Below are 24,462 nucleotides of genomic sequence, written 5' to 3' on the forward strand. Positions count from 1 at the left end.
GTTAGGTTGTTTATTTGAGATTTGTCTTGTTTCTTGAGGTAGGACTGTATTGCTATAAACTTCCCTTTTAGAACTGCTTTTGCTGCATCCCATAGGTTTGGGGTCGTCGTGTTTTCATTGTCATTTGTTTCTAGGTATTTTTTGATTTCCTCTTTGATTTCTTCAGTGATATCTTGGTTATTTAGTAACGTATTGTTTAGCCTCCATGTGTTTGTAGTTTTTACAGTTTTTTTCCTGTAATTGATATCTAGTCTCATAGCATTGTTGTCAGAAAAGATACTTGATACAATTCCAATTTTCTTAAATTTACCAAGCCTTGATTTGTGACCCAAGATATGATCTATCCTGGAGAATGTTCTATGAGCACTTGAGAAGAAAGTGTATTCTGTTGTTTTTCGATGGAATGTCTCCAGCCAAGCTGGAGCCTGCTGGCTGTTGGGTGGAGCTGGGTCTTAGCACTGAGATGGAGATCTCTGGGAGAGCTCTCTCCGACTGATCACATGGGCCAGGAGGTCTCTGGTGGTCCAATGTCCTGGACTTGGCTTTCCCACCTTGGAGGCTCAGGCCTGACACCAGGCCGGAGCACCAAGACCCTGTCAGCCACACGGATGTCTGAAGTAAGGTCCTGGGGCAACACCCCAGCATGCATGGCAGATGTGTAGGATAGGGCAGCAGACCCATTTCAATGTATTTAAAACAATGGGCTTGAGGTATATTTTATATGTAAATAATTTTAAACATTTCCATCAAAAAATAGATTTTGGCTTCCACTCAAAACAGTCTGCTTAACTGTCCATTAAACAGCCTTTCCAACCCAAAGTAATACTGTTAGTCAACCTACAGCCAGCACCTGGAAAGAGCTTCCACTAGCTTCAAGACGAAAAGAACTAGGCTGAGAAACATAAATCAGTGGTTTATAGATGCCCTGGGCCTTTGAAACCTTTTTCCATCTACTCAGACTCTGAATTTCACATAACTGCAAGTGGGGACAGGGGCATGTGTGTGCATGTATGGAAAAGGGGCTTCTAGTGTTAGTACACTGTATCCAAAGAACTGTGGTCCACTATGTGGCATAGGGAAGATAAGAAGCCTCTAGAAGCAGTACCTACTGGGGATTATAGTTCTGTGTTCAAAAATTAGAAAAATAAGCAGTAAGCTTGGAATGGACTACACCTCAGTCCAGCAGAGCTCTGCTAAATTCATATCTGTTTGATACCAAAAACTGGGGATAAAGAAACAGGGGTTCAGGGGCAGCATGCCGGAGAAAGAGAGCAGTGCATGTGCACAAGAGGAGCAAACAAGCCAAGAGACAGACAATAGAGCAGCCTGTCCCAAGGCTGCCTTGACCCCTCCCTATCATGATTGAATGTTCACTGCTTCTTGAAGCCCAGTGAGACCACTCTATCATCACACAATAACCCCTCTTTTTCACCTGCATTTGTTTAAGTAAGTTCCTATTCTGTATATCAAAAAAAACCCTGACTAAAATACTAAAATATTTCAGCTCAAGAAGAAAGATAGAGCCTAAAGAGATCAATTAATAGTGAAGGAATAGGAAAAGATTATCCAAGAACTACAAACTCTTAAGGAATATATAACTTTCATGCAACAGAGCATAGAAAAAGATAGGTAGTTTCCTATTTAAGTTACCAAAATATAAATTAGTCAAAAAATAGAAATGGAGATAACTTGGGAAAACATTAAAATAGCATTCCATAACCAAGCAGAAGTTTTCTCTAAAGAATGAAGGATGATTCAATAGAACAGTATTCCATAACCAAGCAGAATTTTTCTCTAAACAATGAAGGATGATTCAGTATTGGGGAAAAATTAACATACTATCAATAGGTAAAAGAAGAAAAAACATTTAATTGCTTAAATGGATGCCAAAATATGATTTGAAAATAATTCAGTAGTATTTCTGATTTTACTTATATTTTTAAATTTAAAATTTTTTCATTGCTTAGGAAATCGGGAACAAAGAAAAGAATAACTAATATCAACAACCAATATCCCACTCAAAATTTCACACAACAGAGACATTCCAATGAAAATCAGAATGAAAGAAGGATGCTAAAACAGTATCATTTTAACTCAACAATGTTCTAGAAATTCTGCCTAATGTAGTAAAACACATACAAAAATAATTATAACAACAATGGCAACTTTTCAAGCATTAGATGTACTGTTTTACATACTTTTTCTTCAATACTTATAACAAGATGGATAGTATTATTATCCCCATTGTATAGATTAAAAAGAGACTGAGACTCAGAGAGACTAAACTGCTTGCTCAAGTTCACAAAGAAAAAAGTAGCAGAACATGAACTCATATACAGATCTTACTGCAATTGAAGCACTTATAATTAATTACCACAGATTCCAGTATGAATTACTAGAAAGGAGACATTTATTTGCAGATATGTATTCATTATATCTAGAAATTTAAAAAGAATCAGTGAAATACTCAGAGCATTTTTAAATCCCAAGTATATAAAAAATATACAAAAATAAAATAAGTAAAACATTTTCTTTACAGCAGCAATAGCCACTTACAAGATTTAACAGTAGAAAAAAGTTAGCCTTTCACAACATCAGCAATAAATACATAGGAATAATGGTAAAAAGAAAAAAATTATGCAGATCTCTGTGAAGAAAACTACAAAACACTTCTGCAAGATATTTAAGATTCTAGGGTCTTCCCTGGTGGTGCAGTGGTTAAGAACCCGCCTGCAATGTAGGGGACATGGGTTCAATCCCTAGCCCAGGAAGATCCCACATGCTGCGGAGCAACTAAGCCCGTATGCCACAACTACTGAGCCTGCGCTCTAGAGCCTGTGCTCTGCAACAAGAGAAGCCATGTCAATGAGAAGCCTGCACACCGCAATGAAGGGTAGCCCCCACTTGCCTCAACTAGAGAAAGCCCATGCACAGCAACGAAGACCCAACACAACCTAAATAAATTAATTAATTAAATAAGATTCTAAAAAAGAAAAATACCTACTCTTAGAAAAGCAAACACAATATATTAAGATGTCAGCTGAAAAAAAAAAAAAAAAAAGATGTCAGCTGTTCCTAAATATAAATACAAGCTTAATGCAATTCTCATCTTTGGCAGAGTCTGGTTAGATGTTCACTAGCTTCTCTTTTCCTCCTATGTTCTCTTGCAATTAAGTGTGGCATATGTTTGAGTTCCAGCCAATGGAATATGGGTAGCAGTGATTTACATCACAGTTCAGGAGCTGGTCCATGAAAACCTTCCACACAATTTTCCTTGCTCTCTCTCTTTTCCATCTTCTAGCCAGATACAGAGGCGCTGCCTACAAAGTTAAGGCCCTAATAAAGCCACATGTTGAAGATGGCAGAGACTCTGCCAGCCTGGGTCCCTGAACGACTACCTAAGCAGAGCTGCTCCTTACCCAAGACTTTATGAAACATACTGTACTAAGCCACTAAGATTGTCAGGTTCATCTGCTAAAGGAGGACATGTTCCTTACCCTAATTAACACACACTCCAAACCCCAAAAGGTTTTGTGAGGTTCTTCTGTTCACTTGTGTTTTGTAACATGTCAAATGGATTCTAAAATTCATCTAAAATGTTAAACAGGCAAGAAGAGATTTTTAAAAATATTCCAAGAAATGTTTTAGGGAAAAAGATATTAGTCCCACCAAATATCAATAACTATTATAAGGTTAAAATAATTAAAAGTGTTAATCTCCTATAAGAATGAATTAAAAGATCAATGGAATAATATGTGACCCAAAGACAAAATCCATATATATAAAGGAACTTAATGGCACAAAGGGAACAAAGTCAGAAGAAATCATAGGTGAATATCTATCTGATCAAAGAACAAAGGAAGACTTTCTAATCTTAAAGGAAACAGAAAATAATCACAGAAAAAGACAAATTTAAAAAAATAAACTAAAATCACTGAAAGATGAAAAACACACAATACAAACTGAAAAAAACATGATAGAAAATGGTTAAGATCCCTAACTTATCAACAGGTCATACAGAGTAATTTAGAATCACTAATACACAAATAGAAAAATGAGGCTCGTCAAACCAGAAAGAAAAGATATGCAAGGAAAAAGTTTACAAATCAAGATAGTATACAACAGAACCAAAGTTCCACAGAGCACAAGGATGGGGCTAGTAGAGAGAAAGGTAGGAAGCAATGAAATTGAATTGAATAGAATTACTATAAAAAAAGAAAGAGCATGAAGTATTACTTTTAGCAATTTGTCCCTCTGTGAAATTTTATGGTGTACCCTCCGTGAAATTTTAAACCACGCTACTAGAGGAGAGGTCCTGAGAGCCAGACTGACCATTCAGTCCTGGTCATAGAGAGGAACAAGCTAGTCTCCAGTCCCCACAGAATGTGACAAAGTCCTGGGAGAGAGATCAGCATCCAAGCTGCACCAACAGGCAAGAGAACAAATGCTGCACCTACTGCAGGGAACAAGCCTCTGGAGAGTGTGGCCCAAGAGCAGCTGAGGACAGCCTGACCCTGCTGGGACAGGGAGAGCAGGGGCACATGATGTAGATGTGTGTGTTGTCCAATTTGGCTCCATCTGATGACTGGGCTTAACAGCCACACTGTGAACTCTAACAAGGAGTTATAGCACCGTTCCTGCCCTAAGACAATCACTGAGTAAAGACCACATGAAATACAACAACAACAGTACCTTAACATATGTAAAAAGCGAAACCATGTCTGTGCAACACACTCATTATCCATTTCAGGAGGGATCAGACTGGCATCTTCATCGGGAACTTTAAATGGAGGAAATGAAGGACCATATGTAAAGCGTAGCAATCTACAAAATAAAAAAAAATCATACCAGCAAGTTCATTTTGTAACAGAATGGAAAATACATTCAAACATTAAAATATACTAAGAGAAATATGATAAGAGAAAATAGATGAAACTTGTATTATACCTCACTGAAGTGAATAAAATAAATGAAAACCCTTGTTTATAAAATAGATAAACTGGAAGAGGATTTCCAGTTTTGTAAAGGATTTTTTAAAACATGTATTTCTATTTTTAAATAATTAATGTTATTTATAATTTAGTTCATATATTTTTAAGTTATATAATTTATAAATTTATTTTATTTACTTATAAAACGTCTTTATCATTTTATAAATTTATGTATTTAACTGTAATTTTATTTTACTTATATGATTTTATTATAATTATCAAATAAGTGATTTTATAAATTAAATATTATATCTCATATAAAATTTATAATACATCTTGTATATAACATTATAATATGTATAACATGTAACATACAATGGTGTATATAATATATACATAATATACTTTTATAATATATACTATAACATAAATTACAAATCAAATATTACTTTATAAAATTAAAAATTACCTAAAAGTTTACTTTAAAATTGCAAATAACAAATCATATAATAATACACAATTATGCTTATGTTGATAACATAATTAGTCATGTAATATAAATAATAAATTCTTTAAATTATTTTTAAAAGATTCATCGCACTGCAAATGCCTTCAACACAACTAAGCTATAATCTATTCATAATAACTGCTATATAACTTTAAATGAAGTTTAGAATTTATGGTGTGTGTGCCATAAAATGAATTTGACAATTCAATTACTTAACTAAATAGTAATATTCCAAATGTATTAAAACTGTTCAAAGCCCTTTGACCCAATTATTAACCTATTATAATTAGAATAGATTATAATCTATTATATTATAGCTATGTAATCTAAAGATTATGTCTTAATAAAATAACCAGAATATACACAAAGACTATGTATAAAGTACTCACATATCAACAATATTTTTAAAACACAGGGAAAAACTTAAATATCAAAACAGCAGGGAAATTATTAAATGAATTATAATTCCATTTATAAAATGAAAAACTATAAAGCCATTAAAAAATGATCTTGAGATCTATTTAAGAAGAAAAAAGGTACATGTAATTACTGGGACAAGAATCAGACAACAAATAAAAAAAGCAGATAATACTATATCAAATAATCTCAAATTTATTTTTTAAAAAAGAGAAAACAGGAAAAATACATTCAAACTTTGGTTATTTGTAAGTGATGGATATTTCCCCCTACATCTTCCAAGTTTTCTATTATAAGCATGTATTGCTTTTATAATCAAGATAAAATGATATATTATTTAAAAATAGATTCATAATACTGACATTCACAAAGATATACCAGAATCAACAGAATATTCCAAACCTTCATCTTAGTTTAAACGATGATAAAGAGATAAACATTTACTAACTCTCAAAATGACCAGTCTACCTTCTAATACATGATACCACCTACGAATGATCTGTTCTCACCTCCACCACTACCCCACCCCCAATCAAATCTCAATCAGATCAAGTCTCTAGATCTAACCACCAGTCGACAGGAAATACAGGGGACAGAGGAACATGCTAATTAACACAACTAAGACATAATCAGAAAAATCCAAAATGTGAAGCATTCTATAAGACAAACAATCCAGTTCAACAAAAAAACTGCAAGGAAATAAAAATGAGAGAACAGTAACCTACAGTTTAAAATAGGTTTAAGAAACATGTCAACTAAATACAATGTCCAAACCTTGTTTGTGTTCTGATTCAACGGAATCAACTATAAAAAAAATTGAGACATTCAGGGACATCTGAACACTCAACAGCTAACCAATATTAACAAACTATTAACATTTTGTTTAGGTGTGATAAATGGTATTGTGATTATGTTTAAAAAAGAATGCTCAGGGCTTCCCTGGTGGCGCAGTGGTTAAGAATCTGCCTGCCAATGCAGGGGACAAGGGTTCGAGCCCTGGTCCGGGAAGATCCCACATGCCACGGAGCAACTAACCCCGTGCGCCACAACTACTGAGCCTGTGCTCTAGAGCCCGCGTGCCACGAGCCCTTGCTCCGCAACAAGAGAAGCCACCGCAATGAGAAGCCTGTGCACCTCATCGAAGAGTGGCTCCCACTCGCTGCAACTAGAGAAAGCCTGCACGCAGCAACGAAGACCCAACACAGCCAAAAATAAATAAGTAAATAAGTTAAAAAAAAAAAAGAATGCTCAACTTTTAGAGTCATATTAAAAGAAATGAAAAAAACAAGTCTGAAAAAAATGAAGCCTAATAGTTTACTCACAGAACAGTGATAGCATTATATATAAATGGTAAAAAAAAAAAAAAAAAAAAGTTAAATTATTATAATAAAATACTGCCCACTTTGGTTACACAGGAGAACATTATAGTATGGTCCTATTTCTGTAAAATTATGTATAAACATATATAATAAGACTTCTGGTGAACTTAACTCTTTCTGTTATACCTTTCTTTGGTTTGTTTTTTAAAAATAATGATCATGAATATTTTAATAATCAGAATAAGAGTGGGATTTTGGGGGTGGGAGTGGTAGGGCTCAGAATTTATCTGCCTCTCCAAAACCTGCTTAATCTAAAATGTTTTAGATTAGACAGGCACTAGCCAAACTGACACATCTATTTTTAAAAAGTGGTTTGATTCTCTATCTAAAGTACAGTAATGAGAGACACAGAACAGAGACTTTTTACCATGTACTCTGTGAATCCCAGAAAGACACAGAACTAGGGGAAAGCTACCCAAGGTCAGACGGATGAAGGAAGGCAAGTGGATGATGATAACTTACCTTGAAGTGAGCGCACAGATGACCTTGCTCCACTGCTCCACCACTGCCGGGTGGTGCCTCCAGTTAGCCACCATCTCCTTGGCTGTTTTCCAGTAAGGAGGTGTTGGGAAGCACCGAGTACAAGCTAGTAACCAAACCTCAAAGAGAACACCAATCAACTTCTCTGCTAGATTCTCAGCAATGCCACCTTACCAACAGAAAGAAAACATCTTTGGCATACTTATTTGTAAAGCAGAATCTTTAACTCACTGACTTGGGAGAACTGGTCAAAAAATTAAAATAACTGCAATGTTAAGTTTTGACTTTCAAATAATCACTTAACAGAGAGAACAAAAAACTATTCTTAGAAGCTCCTATGAAGGAAATCATGGATATATCAACCCATTATCACTTTGAAAGTTTTCAAGTGGCCCTGCTCGGTTCGTATTGCAGATCTTAATCTTCCAGCAGTGGGACAAGGAGTACAGAGGGAAGAAAGGAAAGGATGAGTGTCTATAATGAACGACTGCTATGAGTCAGTTTCTGTGCACACAGCTCATACACATTAATTCTGCAGGATAGGTATTTATAATCTCTTACCAATTATCGATTATACCCATTTTGAAGATGAGAAAACAGGTTCAGGAAATTTTAGTAACTTGCCCAAGTTCACACAGCCAATAAGTAAAGGAATCAGAACAAATACCCAAGACTTTTTACCTCTAAACTTTGCTATAAAATGCTTCAGGTGTTTGAAAGCGACCCTTCAAGGGAGAGGGAGACAAAGAAGGGAGCCGAAGGACTGGTACTGGGCAGGACAGAGCCTCAACCATGAAAACAGAGCGGCTCCTCTGTTCCAAGCCCTGGAACTAGGAAGAACAGCAGTGGTCTGTACTCTGCATAGCTCCAAAAGACAAACTTGGGGCGAGAAGGAAAAGTTCTAAGGATTCCTATTTCAAATGGGCAAAGATGAAGTTTCAACAATAATAAGCCCCAGAAGTGGATGGATTGCCTGCCTTATGGTGCTGAAATCCCTGCCATGGGGAGTGTGTAGCAGAGAGACACACTATCTGTGTCTGGCCAGCTATCATCAATACCAGACAGGGTATTCCTATTATGGGGTCCCTTGCAACACTAAAATTCTAGGGTTTTTTTAAGATATCTTCCTGGACACTGCATTTGTGTGAGAGCACAAGCACACTCACATGTGTTAGCAAAGGGACTACACAGATGAATAAGCAATAAGGAAACTTGGAACTAGAATATCAACTTATTGTCTGTGTATACTGTGCATACAAAGCAGGATGTCTAAAATACACTCTAAAATCTTATAAAATTGGAGGCTTTTTAATGGCTAGGCAATGAATGACATACTGTCATACTTCCAAACAGAACACTTTAAGATTCTGTAGGGTTCATCTGCTAAACAAAATATCTTCTAGCTATCAAGTTTTCAGAGTCTACCTGGATCACTACTTTGGAATCAGGTACATGAGTTGTTTCGTATATAGGCTCTATCCTAATATACTGAACAAGCTACTGTTACTGTCATTATCAAACATGCACTAATTCACTGAGCCCCTCACTATATTAGCAAAATCATCACCGAAGGTAACATAACTTTCCATTGTGCCTTTGAGGGTTTTCCATTCTAAGAACTGTTCATCTTGGTTTGTCAACTGTAGTGCCAAAATTTAAATCCCCACAGAGTCTACTACTCATTGAGTCTAAAAGTAAACAGCATTTGGAGCTCAGAAATAAATTAGAAAAAAAATTAACAAACCTTGAACAGTTGGTGGTGCTAAAAGTATGTCATTAATCTGCAGAAGAAACAACAGTAAGACTTCCCAGGTTTCTCGGGCCATAATGGATGACTCACGGGCCAGTTTCTGAATGGCTCTCAGGACCTGTAAGCATAGTCGGATCTGACTGGAGCCCTGTTCCTGTCTGAAGAAGACAGACAGACATCACTGACAAGCCTTGAGGAGAGAATGCAACAGTTAAGGACAGGCGACTTTTGGACACAGCAAGCAATGATCCAATGATACTCCCTAACAGCATCAGCAGACAGAATTAGGTGCACCCTCTTCAGTTCAAAGCTACTTCCTCGTCATACAGTTTGGCCCTCTGGGATCTCAGCCTACCACTCTTAAAAAGCCTGAAGAGCTCCTGGGGAGATAGAGGATAATAGAAAGTAAACTTCACCTCTAGATTTTCTAAGTGTGAAATGTGCCTGGCGCATACAACAGATACTCAATAGGTTTCTGCTGAATGAATGAGTAAATACCCACAGCCACTTCCGCTGCTCACACAGCAGAATGGCCTTTGTATTCTTTTAAACACACATTTACAAGAATTCTGCACGGGATTTCATAGTGCTCACAAGTCCCTCTGAAGCTAATGTCTGCTACAGAAGAGCCTACAGAATGGAATATCCTAACAGATCCCCAAAACTGACGAGATATAGAGGCAATTGCCTCAGAAATGAGCACCTGCTACTGCTGCTCTACAAAAAAAAAGGCAACATAACCCAAGATGGGGGCTCCAAAGGTACCCAAGATACTCCCGAAGAACAGTTTTATAACGCTTTTTAGTCCACAGGACCATTTTTCTCCAACAGAATTAGATCAATATCAGGTCCAAGCTCCAGCCCTTATCCCCACTGTCCAAAGTGGATCACCTTGAGAATTTCAAGAATCGTAGTAAACCCACTGCACCAGCAAATGCTGAACTGCCCTCCAGAGTTCTCATGTGAAACCCAAGACAAGTAACTAATACTACTGAAATAAATCTTGAGGCCAAGTTTCTATATATTACGACTCATGTTACAAATTCATAAAACATGTCTGAATGAGAGTAGGGAATCGCAGAGCTGCCTCAAGAAATCCAGAAATTGAAGTGAGTGCCCTTAGAACTCCCATCACAACCTTAGAATAAAGATTCTCAGATTCTGGGCCATGACCCAGAAAACCAGAAACTTAAACTGGAGTTGCAAAAAAATGACAACCTTAAGTTTTCCCTAAAGAAGTCAGATCTAAAGTAAAATGATGAGACATTCACTTAGGAAAAGCCAAGAGTCCCCAAGAGCAGGAAGATGTCCCATGTTCAGTTTGATGTGAATCCAGTCCATGGGAAGCCATGAGGCTCAAGCTTGTGTCTGTTGCTCTGGCTACTAAAGAGTAAGAAATACATAACAGCCCCAAACCTCATGTAGCCATGTAAGAGGGAACCCAGAATAAGAAATAAAAATACCACTAGCAGTCCTGGGGGTGACACTCTTGCAAGATGGCAATGACATTAGAAGCCTCCCAAATGGTAACCCAGGCCTACCCACCCCCTCTAGGTACCACCTGCCCAGTGGCAGAAAAGGAAACATCTGCTCCTTAGGTACTGTAGCCTCACTCAAACAGCCTAAATTTAAGAGCAGTGTCCAAGTTTCTACAGCTAAGAGAAACAAGGTAATCTTTACTGAAAAATAAACAGAAAGGTCTAAACACCAAAAATATTCCTTTCCCCTTAATATTTTCAAAAGCAACTTGTGAGCTTCAGAAAACTGTTCTAGAACATGGGGTGGTGAATTATGTATGGCCAATGGGTCAAATCTGGCCTGCTATCTGTTTTTGTAAATAAAGTTTTATTGGAACACAACCATGCTCATTTATTTATATATCATCTATGGCTGCTTCCCTACACCAGCAGAGTTGAATAGTTGTGACAGACACCGTATGGCCCACAAAGGCTAAAATATTTACTACATGACTCTTCACAAAAAGTTTGCCAACCACTGCTTTAGAAGAACGTCACATTTTCTAAAGAAGTTTATTTGAGCAATGAAGACACTAATCAATTTTAAACGATGGGTCACTCTTCACTCAATTATGCAAAAAAAAAAAACTGATAGGCAAAAAGAGAAAGGCTACATCCACTCTGACATAATCTCTAGCAAAGTAGTAGAGGCTGTTTCCTCTATTCTGAGTGTTAGTTTTCATAAAAACAACTAACTAAGTAAACTTGATGACAATTTTATGAACTATCTGAATCAAAAAAAAAAATGAAACTTCCAGTAATAGGAGATGAGATCATAACTCCCAATATTTAGCACTGAAAATATTCAGCTCCCTAAGACATTACTGGCCATGAGAACTCTAATACTCAGTTCAGCACCCACTCAGAAGTATGCACACACACACACTTTTGAGAAAATAAGCTAACTACCAAACAGTAAGATGAACAATTTATAAGGTAGTCATGTTTCTCAAAAGAGAAAAGCCAAAGCAAAAGCCTAATTAACTCAAATGTCATTGATTTTTCTCATCAATACAAACTGAGCACTGAGAGTTGGTAAGAGTACAAAGAGGAAAGAAACACAGTGACAGTACTATCCATGAGACTGTCCCACGCACTAAGAGAAAACCTAGTAAATTAGTCTCCTAAATGGGATGACAAGAAAGCATTAAAAGTATTATATCATTTTAGAAGAACTTGCTTAGCCACAAACAATATGTCACTTACTTCCCATCATTTCCTGTTATAATTCTATTTGAAATCAATAAATATAAGCAACCAGCATCTTATTCACCCTAATGTAATACCAGTACTGCTCTAGGTACTGTGGAAGTCCAAACTATATACAACCTAGTTCCTACCCTCAAGTTGGTTAGATGGGGAAACGAGACATACACATTTTAAAAGATAAGCAATAAAACTGGAGAGATACAAGAAGTACACAGGCTCAAAGAAGGTGTGATCACTATGGGCCTGGATGATCAGGTAAGGCTGAATTTAAGATGAACCATCAAGAGAGAGATGTGGACAACTAGGACACATCTAGGACAGGGAGAGGAGGATGAGGATGGAAAAAGAGTAGGTAATGATGGAGAAGATCTTTAAGGAGTCTTGGGAGAATGTTTCATTTATGAGTCTGACCAAAGAGCAGGGCTCACGCAGAATTAGCAGCAGCTAATCTGGTTAGGGGCCAGATTACAGCAGGCATTTCACACAAGATGAGGAGTTTACAGGCATACCTCACTGTATTGCACTTCATTCTGTTGCACTTCACAGATATTGCAGTTTTTTTACAAACTGAAGACTTGTGGCAATCCTGCATTGATTGAGCAAGTCTATCGGCACCATTTTTCCAACTGCATTTGCTCACTTTGTGTCTCTGTGGCACATTTTGGTAATTCTCGCAATATTTTCATTATTATATCTGTTATGGTGATTGTAATTGTTTTGGGGCACTACAAACCACGCCCATATAAGACAGGGAACTTAACTGATAAATGTTGTGTGTGTTCTGACTGCTCCACCGACCGACTGGCCATTTTCCTGCTCTCTCTCTCCCCTCAGGCCTCCCCATTCCCTGAGAGATAGCAATATTAAAATTAGGCCATTTAATAACCCTACAATGGCCTCTAAGTGTTCAAGTGAAAGGAAGAATCATGTCTCTCACTTTAAATCAAAAGCTAGAAACAACAAGGACCTACCTTATAGCACAGGGAACCATATTCAGTACCCTGTAATAACCTATAATGGAAAAGAATCTGAAAAAGAATATACATATATATGTGTGTGTTTATATATGTACGCGTGTGTACATATATATATACAAAAAACTGAATCACTGCTGTACGCCAGAATCTAACACAACATTGTAAAAAGGCAGAAATGATTAAGCTTAGTGAGGAAGGCAAGGCAAAAGCCAAGACAGGCTGGAAGCTAGGCCTCTTGCACCAATTAGCCAAATTGTGAATGCAAACGAAAGTTCTTGAAGGAAATCAAAAGTGCTACTCCAGTGAACACACAAATGATACGAAGAGAAACAGGCTTACTACTGATATGAAGAAAGTTTTAGTGTTTGGATAGAAGATCAAAGCAGCCACAACACTGCCTTAAGCCAAAGCCTAATCCAGAGCAAGCCCCTAACTCTCTTCAGTTCTATGAAGGCTGAGAGCAGTGAGGAAGCTGCAGAAGGAAAGTCTGAAGCCAGCAGAGGCTGGTTCATGAAGTTTAAGGAAATGTCTCCATTTAAAAGAAAAAAAAAAGTGCAAGATGAAGCGGCAACTGCTAATGTAAAAGCTGTAGCAAGTTATCCAGAAGATCTAGCCAAGATAATTAGAGTGGCCACACTAAACAACAGATTTTCAATAGAGACAAAACAGCCTACAGCCTTCTATTGGAAGAAGATGCCATCTAGGACTTTCATAGCTAGAGAGAAGTCAACTCCTGGCTTCAAAGCTTCAAAGGTCAAGCTGACTCTCTGGTTAGGGGCTAATGCAGCTGGTGACTTCAAGTTGAAGCCAATGCTCATTCACCATTCTGAAAATCCTAGGGCCCCTAAAAATTATGCTAAATCTACTCTGCCTGTGCCATATAAATGAAATAAAGCCTGGATGCCAGCACATCTGTTTACAACATTTTAAGCCCACTGGTGAGACCTACTGCTCAGAAGAAAAGATGCCTTTCAAAATATTACTGCTCATTAACAATGCACCTGGGTCATCCAAGAGCTCTAATGGATGTGGACAAAGAATGTCACCTGCCATTTCAGTAAACAAACAATATTGTGGCCATAAAGCCATCAGCCACTGCAGCTGCCCCCCCCACCCCCATGGTGCACCCTGAGGGGACTTCAGGACAGACAGAAAGAAAATAGTGGCCCTAGGTAGTTAAGATGCATACCAAAGGAATAATTTCAATGAGCCCAAACTCTTGCAGCTTCCCATACACAGAAAGGCACTAAAATCATTAACTTGAGATGTCTGTTTTTTGATTAGCAGTAATCTTTTGATGTTCCACTACACAGTTTTGTTTTTTTCCCAGCAAAACTCCTATACATCCTCGCTCCTCCCTTACCTCTCTGGAACAGCCCCTCAGAACTGAGAAACAGTATCCGGACTATAGTCTTCAGTAAGTCCGCCGAATAAAACATAATTCTCAACTTTTCGACTGTGCATTTTTTTCAGTCAACACTGAGATGTACAACAAGATTAATGTTTGCCTGCTAACCCAAAATCCATTCTGCTGCCCACGGATCAAGGAGCAATTCCGACTTTCAAGTTTTATTATTTAAGAAATACATTTCTTAAGACTATAGCTGCCACAGACAGCGATTCCTCTGATGGATCTGGGCAAAGGAAATTGAAAACCCTCTGGCAAGGATTCACCATTCTAAATGGCATTAAGAATATTTATGTCACGGGAAGAGATCAAAACATCAATATTAATAAGAGTCTGGAAGAAGCTGATTTCAACCCTCACGGATGACTTTGAGGGGCTCAAGACTTCAGTGGTGGAAGTAAATGCAGATGTGGCAGAAATAATAAGAGAACTAAAATCAGAAGTGGAGCGCGAAGACGTGACTGAATTGCTGCAATCTCATAATAAAACTTTAATGGAAGAGGAGTTGCTTTTATGGATGAGCAGAGAAAGTGGTTTCCTGAGATGGAATCTACTCCCGGTGAAGATGCTGTGAAAATTACTGAAATGACAACAAAGAATTTAGAAAATTACATAAACTTAGTTGATAAAGCGGCAGCAGGGTCTGAGAGGATTAACTCCAATTTTGAAAGAACTACTGTAGGTAAAATGCTATCAAACAACATTGCATGCTACAGACAAATCGTTCATGAACTGAAGAGTAAATCAATGTGGCAGACTTCACTGCTGTCTTATTTTAACACATCACCACAGCCACCCAAGCTTCAGCAACCACCACCCTGATCAGTCAGCAGCCATCGCATTGAGGCAGAACCCTCCACCAGCAAAAAGATTTCAGTTCACTAAAGGCTCAGATGGTTAGCATTTTTCAGCAATGCTAGTATTTTTTAATCAAGATAGGTAATTGTTTTTTTAGACATAATGCTATTGCATATTTACAGACTACAGTATAGTATAAAAACTTTTACGCACTGGGAAACCAAAAAATTCATGTGACTTGCTTTATTTCAATGATCGCTTTATTGTGGTGGTCTGCAACCAAACCTGCAATATCTTGAGGTATGTTTGTACAACTGATCCTATAGACCAGAGCTCTTAATGGAGATTCCTCTTTTTTAATTCAGATTTTTCCAAAGTAATCTTCCTTCTAAATTTAAAAAGTTAAAATTTACAGGGCTGGTTTTTGGATGATTCAAAGTCCTCATCATCTGACGATCAAAAGCCCTAACCAGAACTTTTCCAAAAGGAGGGAAGCCCACTTGCCCCTTCCACAGACATAAAGAACAGCCGAAAACAGATTTTTCTCAAAGGAAATCCCTACAAATAGGTAGGCAACTAATGCTCTCTTCTCCATTATTTTCTATATTTCCAAAATCCTTTATAGTGACATATAATTCTTTTAGAATGGGAAAAAAATGTTTTAGGCACAAGTAAGGCAATCTTACATTACAATATTTAAGGTCTCTGCCGCAGAGATAGGGGAAAAACTCAATAACAAACTGTCAAGAGTATTCTTTTGGTCTACTACAAATGTGCCTATAATTTCAAATCTGCTTACTTCAGTGTCTTCATTCTCTCATAAGAAAGATTCATTTTAAGGTAGATGGCTTAGTCGCCATTAGCTTAAGTGGAGACAAGAATTATGTTAGGCAAAAGTATGGGTTTTTTTGACTGGAAGGGAAAGGGGTCACAGTATTTTAACACCTAATAGCTATCAGATCTTAGAAGCAAAGCCAAAAGCCGTTAAAATGAACACACACTTGTTAAAGAGTCCTAGTAAACATTATATAAGCCCATCTCTCTCATTCATATTAACACACTCTTTAACTGAACAAGTAATGAAAGTTACTGTTCAAAGGTCTAACAATGAAATCAGTTCCTATAATATAAAAAAGTAACATTGATGAGTAGTTTATTATGATCCTAATAACAGGCCAGATAGACTAGTATAGCTTACCTTGGTACAAAAAGATTCTGCAGGTGTTTTAGTATACTTTGAACATATAGATTAGGCTCTTTAATAACTGGCAATGGAATAGAATCTTTCGGCAACACTAAAGCCATAATCCAGTCAGTATATACATCAACACAATATTTTACAGTCTCTCCGTCCAATGGAAGGGTCAGTCCATAGCAAATTACTTCCATGGTCCATTTTACCTAAACAAAAGAAAATATACATATAGAATTATTACACATTCCTATCTGTATATCAGTAGATTGATTTAAAATGTTAACCTCTTATTGTCAAAAACCTCTCAACTGAAGTATATTCATCTCAACATACATCAGATTAATTCTACAGAATGTACTTTCCATGTATAAGACATAATCAGGGGGCTTCCCTCGTGGTGCAGTGGTTGAGAGTCTGCCTGCCGATGCAGGGGACACGGGTTTGTGCCCCGGTCCGGGAAGATCCCACGTGCTGCGGAGTGGCTGGGCCCGTGAGCCATGGCCGCTGAGCCTGCGCGTCCAGAGCCTGTGCTCCGCAACGGGAGAGGCCACAACAGTGAGCGGCCCGCGTACCGCAAAAAAAAAAAAAAGACATAGACAACGTTTCCTAAGCAAAAGATTTAAGAAGAAAATAAATTAGTTATTTCTAATTAAGCCTATGTTGGCTTTCACTCCTTAAATATTATTATTGTTTGCTCTGTAAAATAAAAACTACAGGTCATCTTGATTTTCCATAGAGATGGGAGGCACAGAAATAGAAAATTTTAGATATTTTTCTCCACTTAATTTGCATGCAGGTATGTGTGTCATTTAGGAAATCACTTACATAAATTTAATTATATTCCATTTCCAGATTATGCAACTTTAACAAACAACAAGAAGGAAGATGAACTGCCCAACTCTTATTTTGTGACTATTTTCATTGGCAAAGAAAACAATATTTTAAATGGAAGGCCAAGAACAAACAGAGGTCAGAAGGGACTGAAGCTGGGTAAGATCTTAAAAAGGCACTTGGCTGCACTAAACGAGTTCCAGCCTCCTGACCTGTCTGAATCACAGGGGCCGAGAGAAGGTGCCTAAGAGACTGCTGACCCACTGCTTGCAGTCATGAACGAATAAGGCACAATGAGAAAGGGGAAATGGCCTAATTTGCAAAAGAGGATGAAACTATATTCCAGATAACGTAGACTGGAAAGTTTAAGTGAATCCCAGACAAAACTCTGGGACAAATTACTCAGCAGATGATCAGTGAGCACTTATGAAAGGGAAGCAGGGTCACTGAGAACCAGCCTGCTCAAGAAGAACAAGTCATGCCAGACAAGCTTCATTCCTTTATTAAGAGGGTTACTATGAAGGCAGCTGACAAATGTAGAAACCTGGCACTGATTTAAAACCAGTTTCTGAGGTACTTTCATAAATATTATCTAAACATCAAAATAACTGGTGTGAGAGGGTAAACTATCCTCATTTTATTTTTACTTTTTATTTTTATTTTCTGGCCACACTGCATGGCTCGTGGGATCTTAGTCCCCCAACTAGGGATCAAACGTGTACCCCCTGCAGTGGGAGTGTGAAGTCTTAACCACTGGACCGCCAGGGAAGCGTGGAGTCTTAATCACTGGACCGCCAGGGAAGTCCCCATCCTCATTTCATACATAAGAAAACTGAAGTTTAGCAAATTAAGCAATTTGGACCATGGCACTCGTTTGGAAATGCTGGAGCTGAAAATCTGATCCCTGGTCTTCCAACCAGAAATCTAAAGCTATTCTCACCATGCCATTAACAGCCTTCTCTGGCAAAGGGGGAACTGGGCTTTAACAAGAAATTTGGTCCTTGTGGACAAGATGGAAAGATACAGCCCAGAAGGAGGTAGAATGGTTGGATTTGTAACTGGTCAAAATAACATGGGAGAATAGCAGTGGATTACTGTACCAAGATCATTTTGGAAGAAGATGCCCAATGGCATGCCAAAGGCTCTGCCAAGATTTTAACTTGGAGAAAAACAGATTACATGCTGACCATTTGTAGATATCACAAAGCTAAAAAAAAACAACTAACTTGTTGAATAGAAATTCAGGATTCAAAAAGATTATAACAGCTTTGGGCTTCCCTGGTGGCGCAGTGGTTAAGAATTCGCCTGCCAATGCAGGGGACACGGGTTCAAGCCCTGGTCCCGGAAGATCCCACATGCCGTGGAGCACTTACGTGCACCACAACTACTGAGCCTGCGCTCTAGAGCCTGCGAGCCACAACTACTGAAGCCCGTGCACCACAACTACTGAAGCCCGCATGCCTAGAGCCCGTGCTTCACAACAAGAGGAGCCACCCCAATAAGAAGCCCATGCACCGCAATGAAGAGTAGACCCTGCTCGCCACAACTAGAGAAAGCCCGCGCACAGCAACGAAGACCCAACGCAGCCAAACATAAATAAATAAAATAATTTTTAAAAAAGATTATAATACCTTAAAACTAAAGCTGAATCTAACAAGATAAATACATGTACTGAAATTTTTAACCTCAGAACTACAAAGGCTAAGGGTAGAAAATACATAACAACAATATAATATAATAGAAAGTAACATATAACAGCAATAAATGTTAAAAGTGACTATAAAGACACAGTGAAGCTGTGACAAATGAGGTGGGAAGGGGTATGGAGGGGGTGGGATTTAGCTGAACAAGAGAAAGAATTTTAAAACAGGTTGCAAGTCCCTAATTATCACAGGAAAGACTAAGGAGAAGGTATCTTTGGTAATATCTTCACACAATAGTTCAATTGTATAATTCGAGAGGACACTGGATTCAAGACCTATTCTCTCATATCCTTTTGAGGGTAGGAAAGGAGAAAAAACAAGGGCTGCACTGAGCACCTTTATCTACTCACATGCCATCTCTTCCCAGGAGAGGGCAGAAGGAATTACTGACACCAAGAAGAGAGTGTGCAGGACAAGTCCTGGTCCTCGGGGTAAGTCTCTGCCAGGGCACTCTGAGAAGAAAATGCTCCTCAGTATGAGGGGCTTCCCCTTTGGCAACCCAGGCTCTTTGGCCTACAGAGGGTAAATAAAATACTTCCTGAGCTATAAACCTTAGTCTCCTAACTAGAGTTGTCTTATATCTAGATTAAGCCTAATCTCTCCTTCACAAGAAATCAAAATGTAAGTGAAAAACGGTGCGGTGTCTGAGAAACAGGTAAACCCAAAGCCTAAAGGTTGTATGAATGTCCTCAAGCACAGGGGACAAGTTCTAATCCCGATCTCAGCCAGACCTCATACTAGCAAGCTCTGTATCACTCCATTCTCAGGGCCCCTTCATGACTCCCCACTGGCAACTTAACTTCAGCCCCGTCCCCTGAACCCAAGAACAGAGGACCAGCTCTAGGCCAAGCCACTCCAAAAGCTCCTCATCTTTAGGAACAGCAAACACAACCCCTATTCCAACCACGTGGGCTCACAGCTATACAGGCTTAGCTGCTCTGTAGCACTCTTAAACCTAGAAGTCAGACAAGGGGAGACTGGGATGGAGACAGCGGGAGAGCCTCAAGTGCAGCACACATGTGTAGCCTGAAGACAACACAAGATGGGCCTTCAGTCAGAGGCCATCTAGACGTAGGAATGAAGACCTTCCAAACACAACCTCTGAATGGAAATCTGAAGACTAAGCCTAAAACTTAGGGAAAGGGACCTGACAGGCAAGTCTCTGTCTCAGCTCACAGCTCAAGTGGAGAACTGGGCCCAGCTAGCAGGAAGTCCCAACAGTACAATGGTACAACCTATTCCTCATAACTCCCACAGACTCTGGGCCCCAACCCTCAACCCAAATACGGTCAAATTAAGACGTCACACTACACTGAGCAGAAATCCACTTAAAAAGACAATGCTAGACAAATTATTCTGTAACAAACTTATATTTTCACAGAGTAGAATGAAATGAAAAAACACTTACTTCTTTGTCAGTTTTCAACAAACTCTCACCACCAGCCGCTGAAAGGGTACCTAAGGCCTGCCCGAGAGGATGAACCACCGCATTGGCCACCTCTCGCCCAACGCTCTCTGGATAGCTGTGTAGTACGCTGGTGTGGCCCTGATCATTCTGAATCACCAAATGCAGCGACCTCCACTCAGAGTACATCGTGCCGCTAAAGGACTATCCAAATGGCACCTGAAAAGACAAAAGAGAATTACAAGTCAAACTATATTGCTGCAAACTAATAAAACTTAGTAAAATACATATTTACCCTACATAGCAAGATAAAGAAGCTGTAAATATATTGCCTTGAGAAGACTGAGGAAAAAAAACATTTAAATGTCTTGAGAATGTCCTAAATAGCCTCTTAGTGAGATCAGGTAGGAAAGGCAGACCCTGGGAAGCAGCTCTCTGAGCACCTCCCCAAAAGAGCCCTCAGAAGCCCAGAGTAGAGCTGGGGCAGATGATCACCGTGCAAGGGGATAAAATAATCAAATTTGGTACACTCACAGCATGAGGGAACCTTCTACATTTCATGTTCCAGAATAGAAAAAGACAGAAGAAGGGTATGCTCTAAGTAGGAAAGCGAGACAAAGGAAAGGGTTTACTCTAGGCCCCAGATTTTTCAGTCAACAGTTTCCAAGTACCTATTACTTGCTAGAAACATACCCCTGCAATTTCCCACCAATGCCCTCAAATCAGACATAAAATTCTTTGAGAATATTTCATTCTCTACAGCAGTGGCATACATTCTTCTGGTAATGGGTCCCCTGGAAGTCAATGTCCTTCAGAAAACATGTAAAGACCTGCCACTTACTGAGCATTTACTACATACTACTCATGAAATCACACAACTCTATGAAAATTAAATAATGCTATCCCTAATTCACAGACGAAAAAACTGAGGCACAGAGAGGTCTGCTGCTTCCCTGAGGCTTCACAACTATAACATGGTAGAGGTGGGTTTTGAGTCCACATCTGTTGGGGTCCAGGGACCATGCTCTTAACCATAGCATGTACTGCCCCTCACTAACCTATACATTATCCATGACATGTCCTGCTTTTCCCTATGCTGTATATTCTCCATGAAAAGATATCTAAGTCTACCATACAAATGAGAAACTTTAGCCACAGAAAACATACCTATATGACTGCAATGTAAATATTACAATCATAAATGCCATACTCATGAGTAGAATCAAGGATGGTTAGTCCTTTCCAATTAATTTCTATTAACTTTCATTTTCTACTTGCTCTGAAATCTGTTTGCCCAGCCAGCAGAGTTTAAGGATACATTTAAGCTTTAAAAAGTTCTATCCCTTAAACTAGTTTTTCTTCAAACTGGTAGCTTTGTTTAATTTTATCTTACAAAGCCTCATTCCAGCTCAATAAGTATCAGTGTTTTTCAAGAGGATATGGTCCTCCTCTGAACCAAGAAGCCCTGAAAATGGGAAGGCAGAAAGGATGCACCAGAATCGAACAAGGTATCTACAATGTGAAGGATGGGTGGATGCGACTGACTGTTAAAGTTGCCTCAATTTCCTTAGGATTTATAAGGAACCCCCCTAAGGATATCCTGATGTTCCCCCTGCCCCCAGCACCACCGCCCTAAAATAAGCACTCTCAAAAACGGACAGGAAAATTTGTGGCCCTGAACCAAGATGACGGAGTAGAAGGACATGCTCTCACTCCCTCTTGTGAGAACACCAGAGTGACAACTAGCTTGCTGGACAATCATCAACACAAAGACACTGGAACTCACCAAAAAAGATACCCCACATTCAAAGACAACGGAGAAGCTGCAATGAGACGGAAGGAGGGGCACAGTCACAGTAAAATCAAATCCCATAACTGCCGGGTGGGTGACCTCACAGACTGGAGAACACTTATACCACAGAAGTCCACCCACTGGAGTGAAGGTTCTGAGCCCCACGTCAGGCTTCCCAACCTGGGGGTCCAGCAACGGGAGGAGGAATTCCTAGAGAATCAGACTTTGAAGGCCAGCGGGATTTGATTGCAGCACTTTGACAGGACTGGGGGAAACAGAGACTCCACTCTTGGAGGTCACACACAAAGTAGTGTGCACATCGGGACCCAGGGGAAGGAGCAGTGACCCCAGGGGAGACTGAACCAGACCTACCTGCTAGTGTTGGAGGGTCTCCTGCAGAGGCGGGGGGTGGCAGTGGCTCACCGTGGGGACAAGGACACTGACAACAGAAGTTCTGGGAAGTACTCCTTGGCGTGAGCCCTCCCAGAGTCCACCATTAGCCCCACCAAAGAGCCCAGGTAGGCTCCAGTGTTAGGTTGCCTCAGGCCAAACAACCAGAGGGAGGGAATCCAGCCCCACCTACCAGCAGTCAAGTGGATTAAAGTTTTACAGAGTTCTGCCCACCAGAGCACCAGTCAGCTCTACCCACCAGTCTCTCCCAACAGGAAACTTGCACAAGCCTCTCAGATAGCCTCATCCACCAGAGGGCAGACAGCAGAAGCAAGAAGAACTACAATCCTGCAGCCTGCGGAACAAAAGCCACATTCACAGAAAGATGGACAAGATGAAAAGGCAGAAGGCTATGTACCAGATGAAGGAACAAGATAAAAATCCCAGAAAAACAACTAAATGAAGTGGAGATAGGCAACCTTCCAGAAAAAGAATTCAGAATAATGATAGTGAAGATGATCCAGGACCTCGGAAAAAGAATGCAGGCAAAGATCGAGAAGGTGCAAAAAATGTTTAACAAAGACCTAGAAGAATTAAAGAACAAAAAAACAGAGATGAACAATAACTGAAATGAAAACTATACTAGAAGGAATCAATAGCAGAATAACTGAGGCAGAAGAACGAATAAGTGACCTGGAAGACAGAATGGTGGAATACACTGCTGCGGAACAGAATAAAGAAAAAAGAATGAAAAGAAATGAAAACAGCCTAAGAGACCTCTGGGACAACATTAAACTCAACAACATTCGCATTATAGGGGTCCCAGAAGGAGAAGAGAGAGAGAAAGGACCAGAGAAAATATATGAAGAGGTTATAGTCGAAAACTTCCCTAACATGGGAAAGGAAATAGCCACCCAAGTCCAGGAAGCGCAGCGAGTCCCATACAGGATAAACCCAAGGAGAAACACACGGAGACACACAGTAATCAAACTGGCAAAAGTTAAAGACAAAGAAAAATTATTGAAAGCAGCAAGGGAAAAACGACAAATAACATACAAGGGAACTCCCATAAGGTTAACAGCTGATTTCTCAGCAGAAACTCTACAAGCGAGAAGAGAGCGGCATGATATACTTCAAGTGATGAAAGGGAAGAACCTACAACCAAGATTACTCTATCCAGCAAGGATCTCATTCAGATTCGATGGAGAAATCAAAAGCTTTACAGACAAGCAAAAGCTAAGAGAATTCAGCACCACCAAACCAGCTCTACAACAAATGCTAAAGGAACTTCCCTAAGTGGGAAACACAAGAGAAGAAAAGGACCTACAAAAACAAACCCAAAACAATTAAGAAAATGGTCATAGGAACATACATATCGATAATTACCTTAAACGTGAATGGGTTAAATGCTCCAACCAAAAGACACAGGCTAACTAAATGGATACAAAAACAAGACCCATATATATGCTGTCTACAAGAGACCCACTTCAGACCTAGGGACACATACAAACTGAAAGTGAGGGGATGGAAAAAGATATTCCATGCAAATGGAAATCAAAAGAAAGCTGGAGTAGCAATACTCATATCAAATAAAATAGACTTTAAAATAATGTTATAAGAGACAAGGAAGGACACTACATAATGATGAAAGGATCAATCCAAGAAGAAGATATAACAATTATAAATATATATGCACCCAACATAGGAGCACCTCAATACATAAGGCAACTGCTAACAGCTAAAAAAGAGAGACAGTAATACAATAATAGTTG

General features: G+C 39.1%; 1 protein-coding gene across 2 annotated transcripts in view; it reads right to left on the reverse strand.

Moving 5' to 3' along the window:
• RALGAPB (Ral GTPase activating protein non-catalytic beta subunit) overlaps positions 1–24,462 on the reverse strand; it is a 100,150-nt gene that overhangs the window by 59,944 nt on the left and 15,744 nt on the right. For both annotated transcript variants that reach the window (XM_029220370.1, XM_029220369.1), the window contains exons 2-6: positions 20,512–20,727; positions 16,573–16,775; positions 9,460–9,623; positions 7,698–7,884; positions 4,693–4,824 (exon numbers count right to left, since the gene is read on the reverse strand). In XM_029220370.1, coding sequence (XP_029076203.1) covers positions 4,693–4,824; positions 7,698–7,884; positions 9,460–9,623; positions 16,573–16,775; positions 20,512–20,697 — 872 coding nt within the window. In that variant the 5' untranslated portion in view covers positions 20,698–20,727. The remainder of the gene's footprint in view (positions 1–4,692; positions 4,825–7,697; positions 7,885–9,459; positions 9,624–16,572; positions 16,776–20,511; positions 20,728–24,462) is intronic.

Source organism: Monodon monoceros, unplaced genomic scaffold, assembly GCF_005190385.1.
Source record: "Monodon monoceros isolate NGI ecotype Baffin Bay Population unplaced genomic scaffold, NGI_Narwhal_1 Super_Scaffold_13, whole genome shotgun sequence".
Taxonomy (NCBI): domain Eukaryota; kingdom Metazoa; phylum Chordata; class Mammalia; order Artiodactyla; family Monodontidae; genus Monodon; species Monodon monoceros.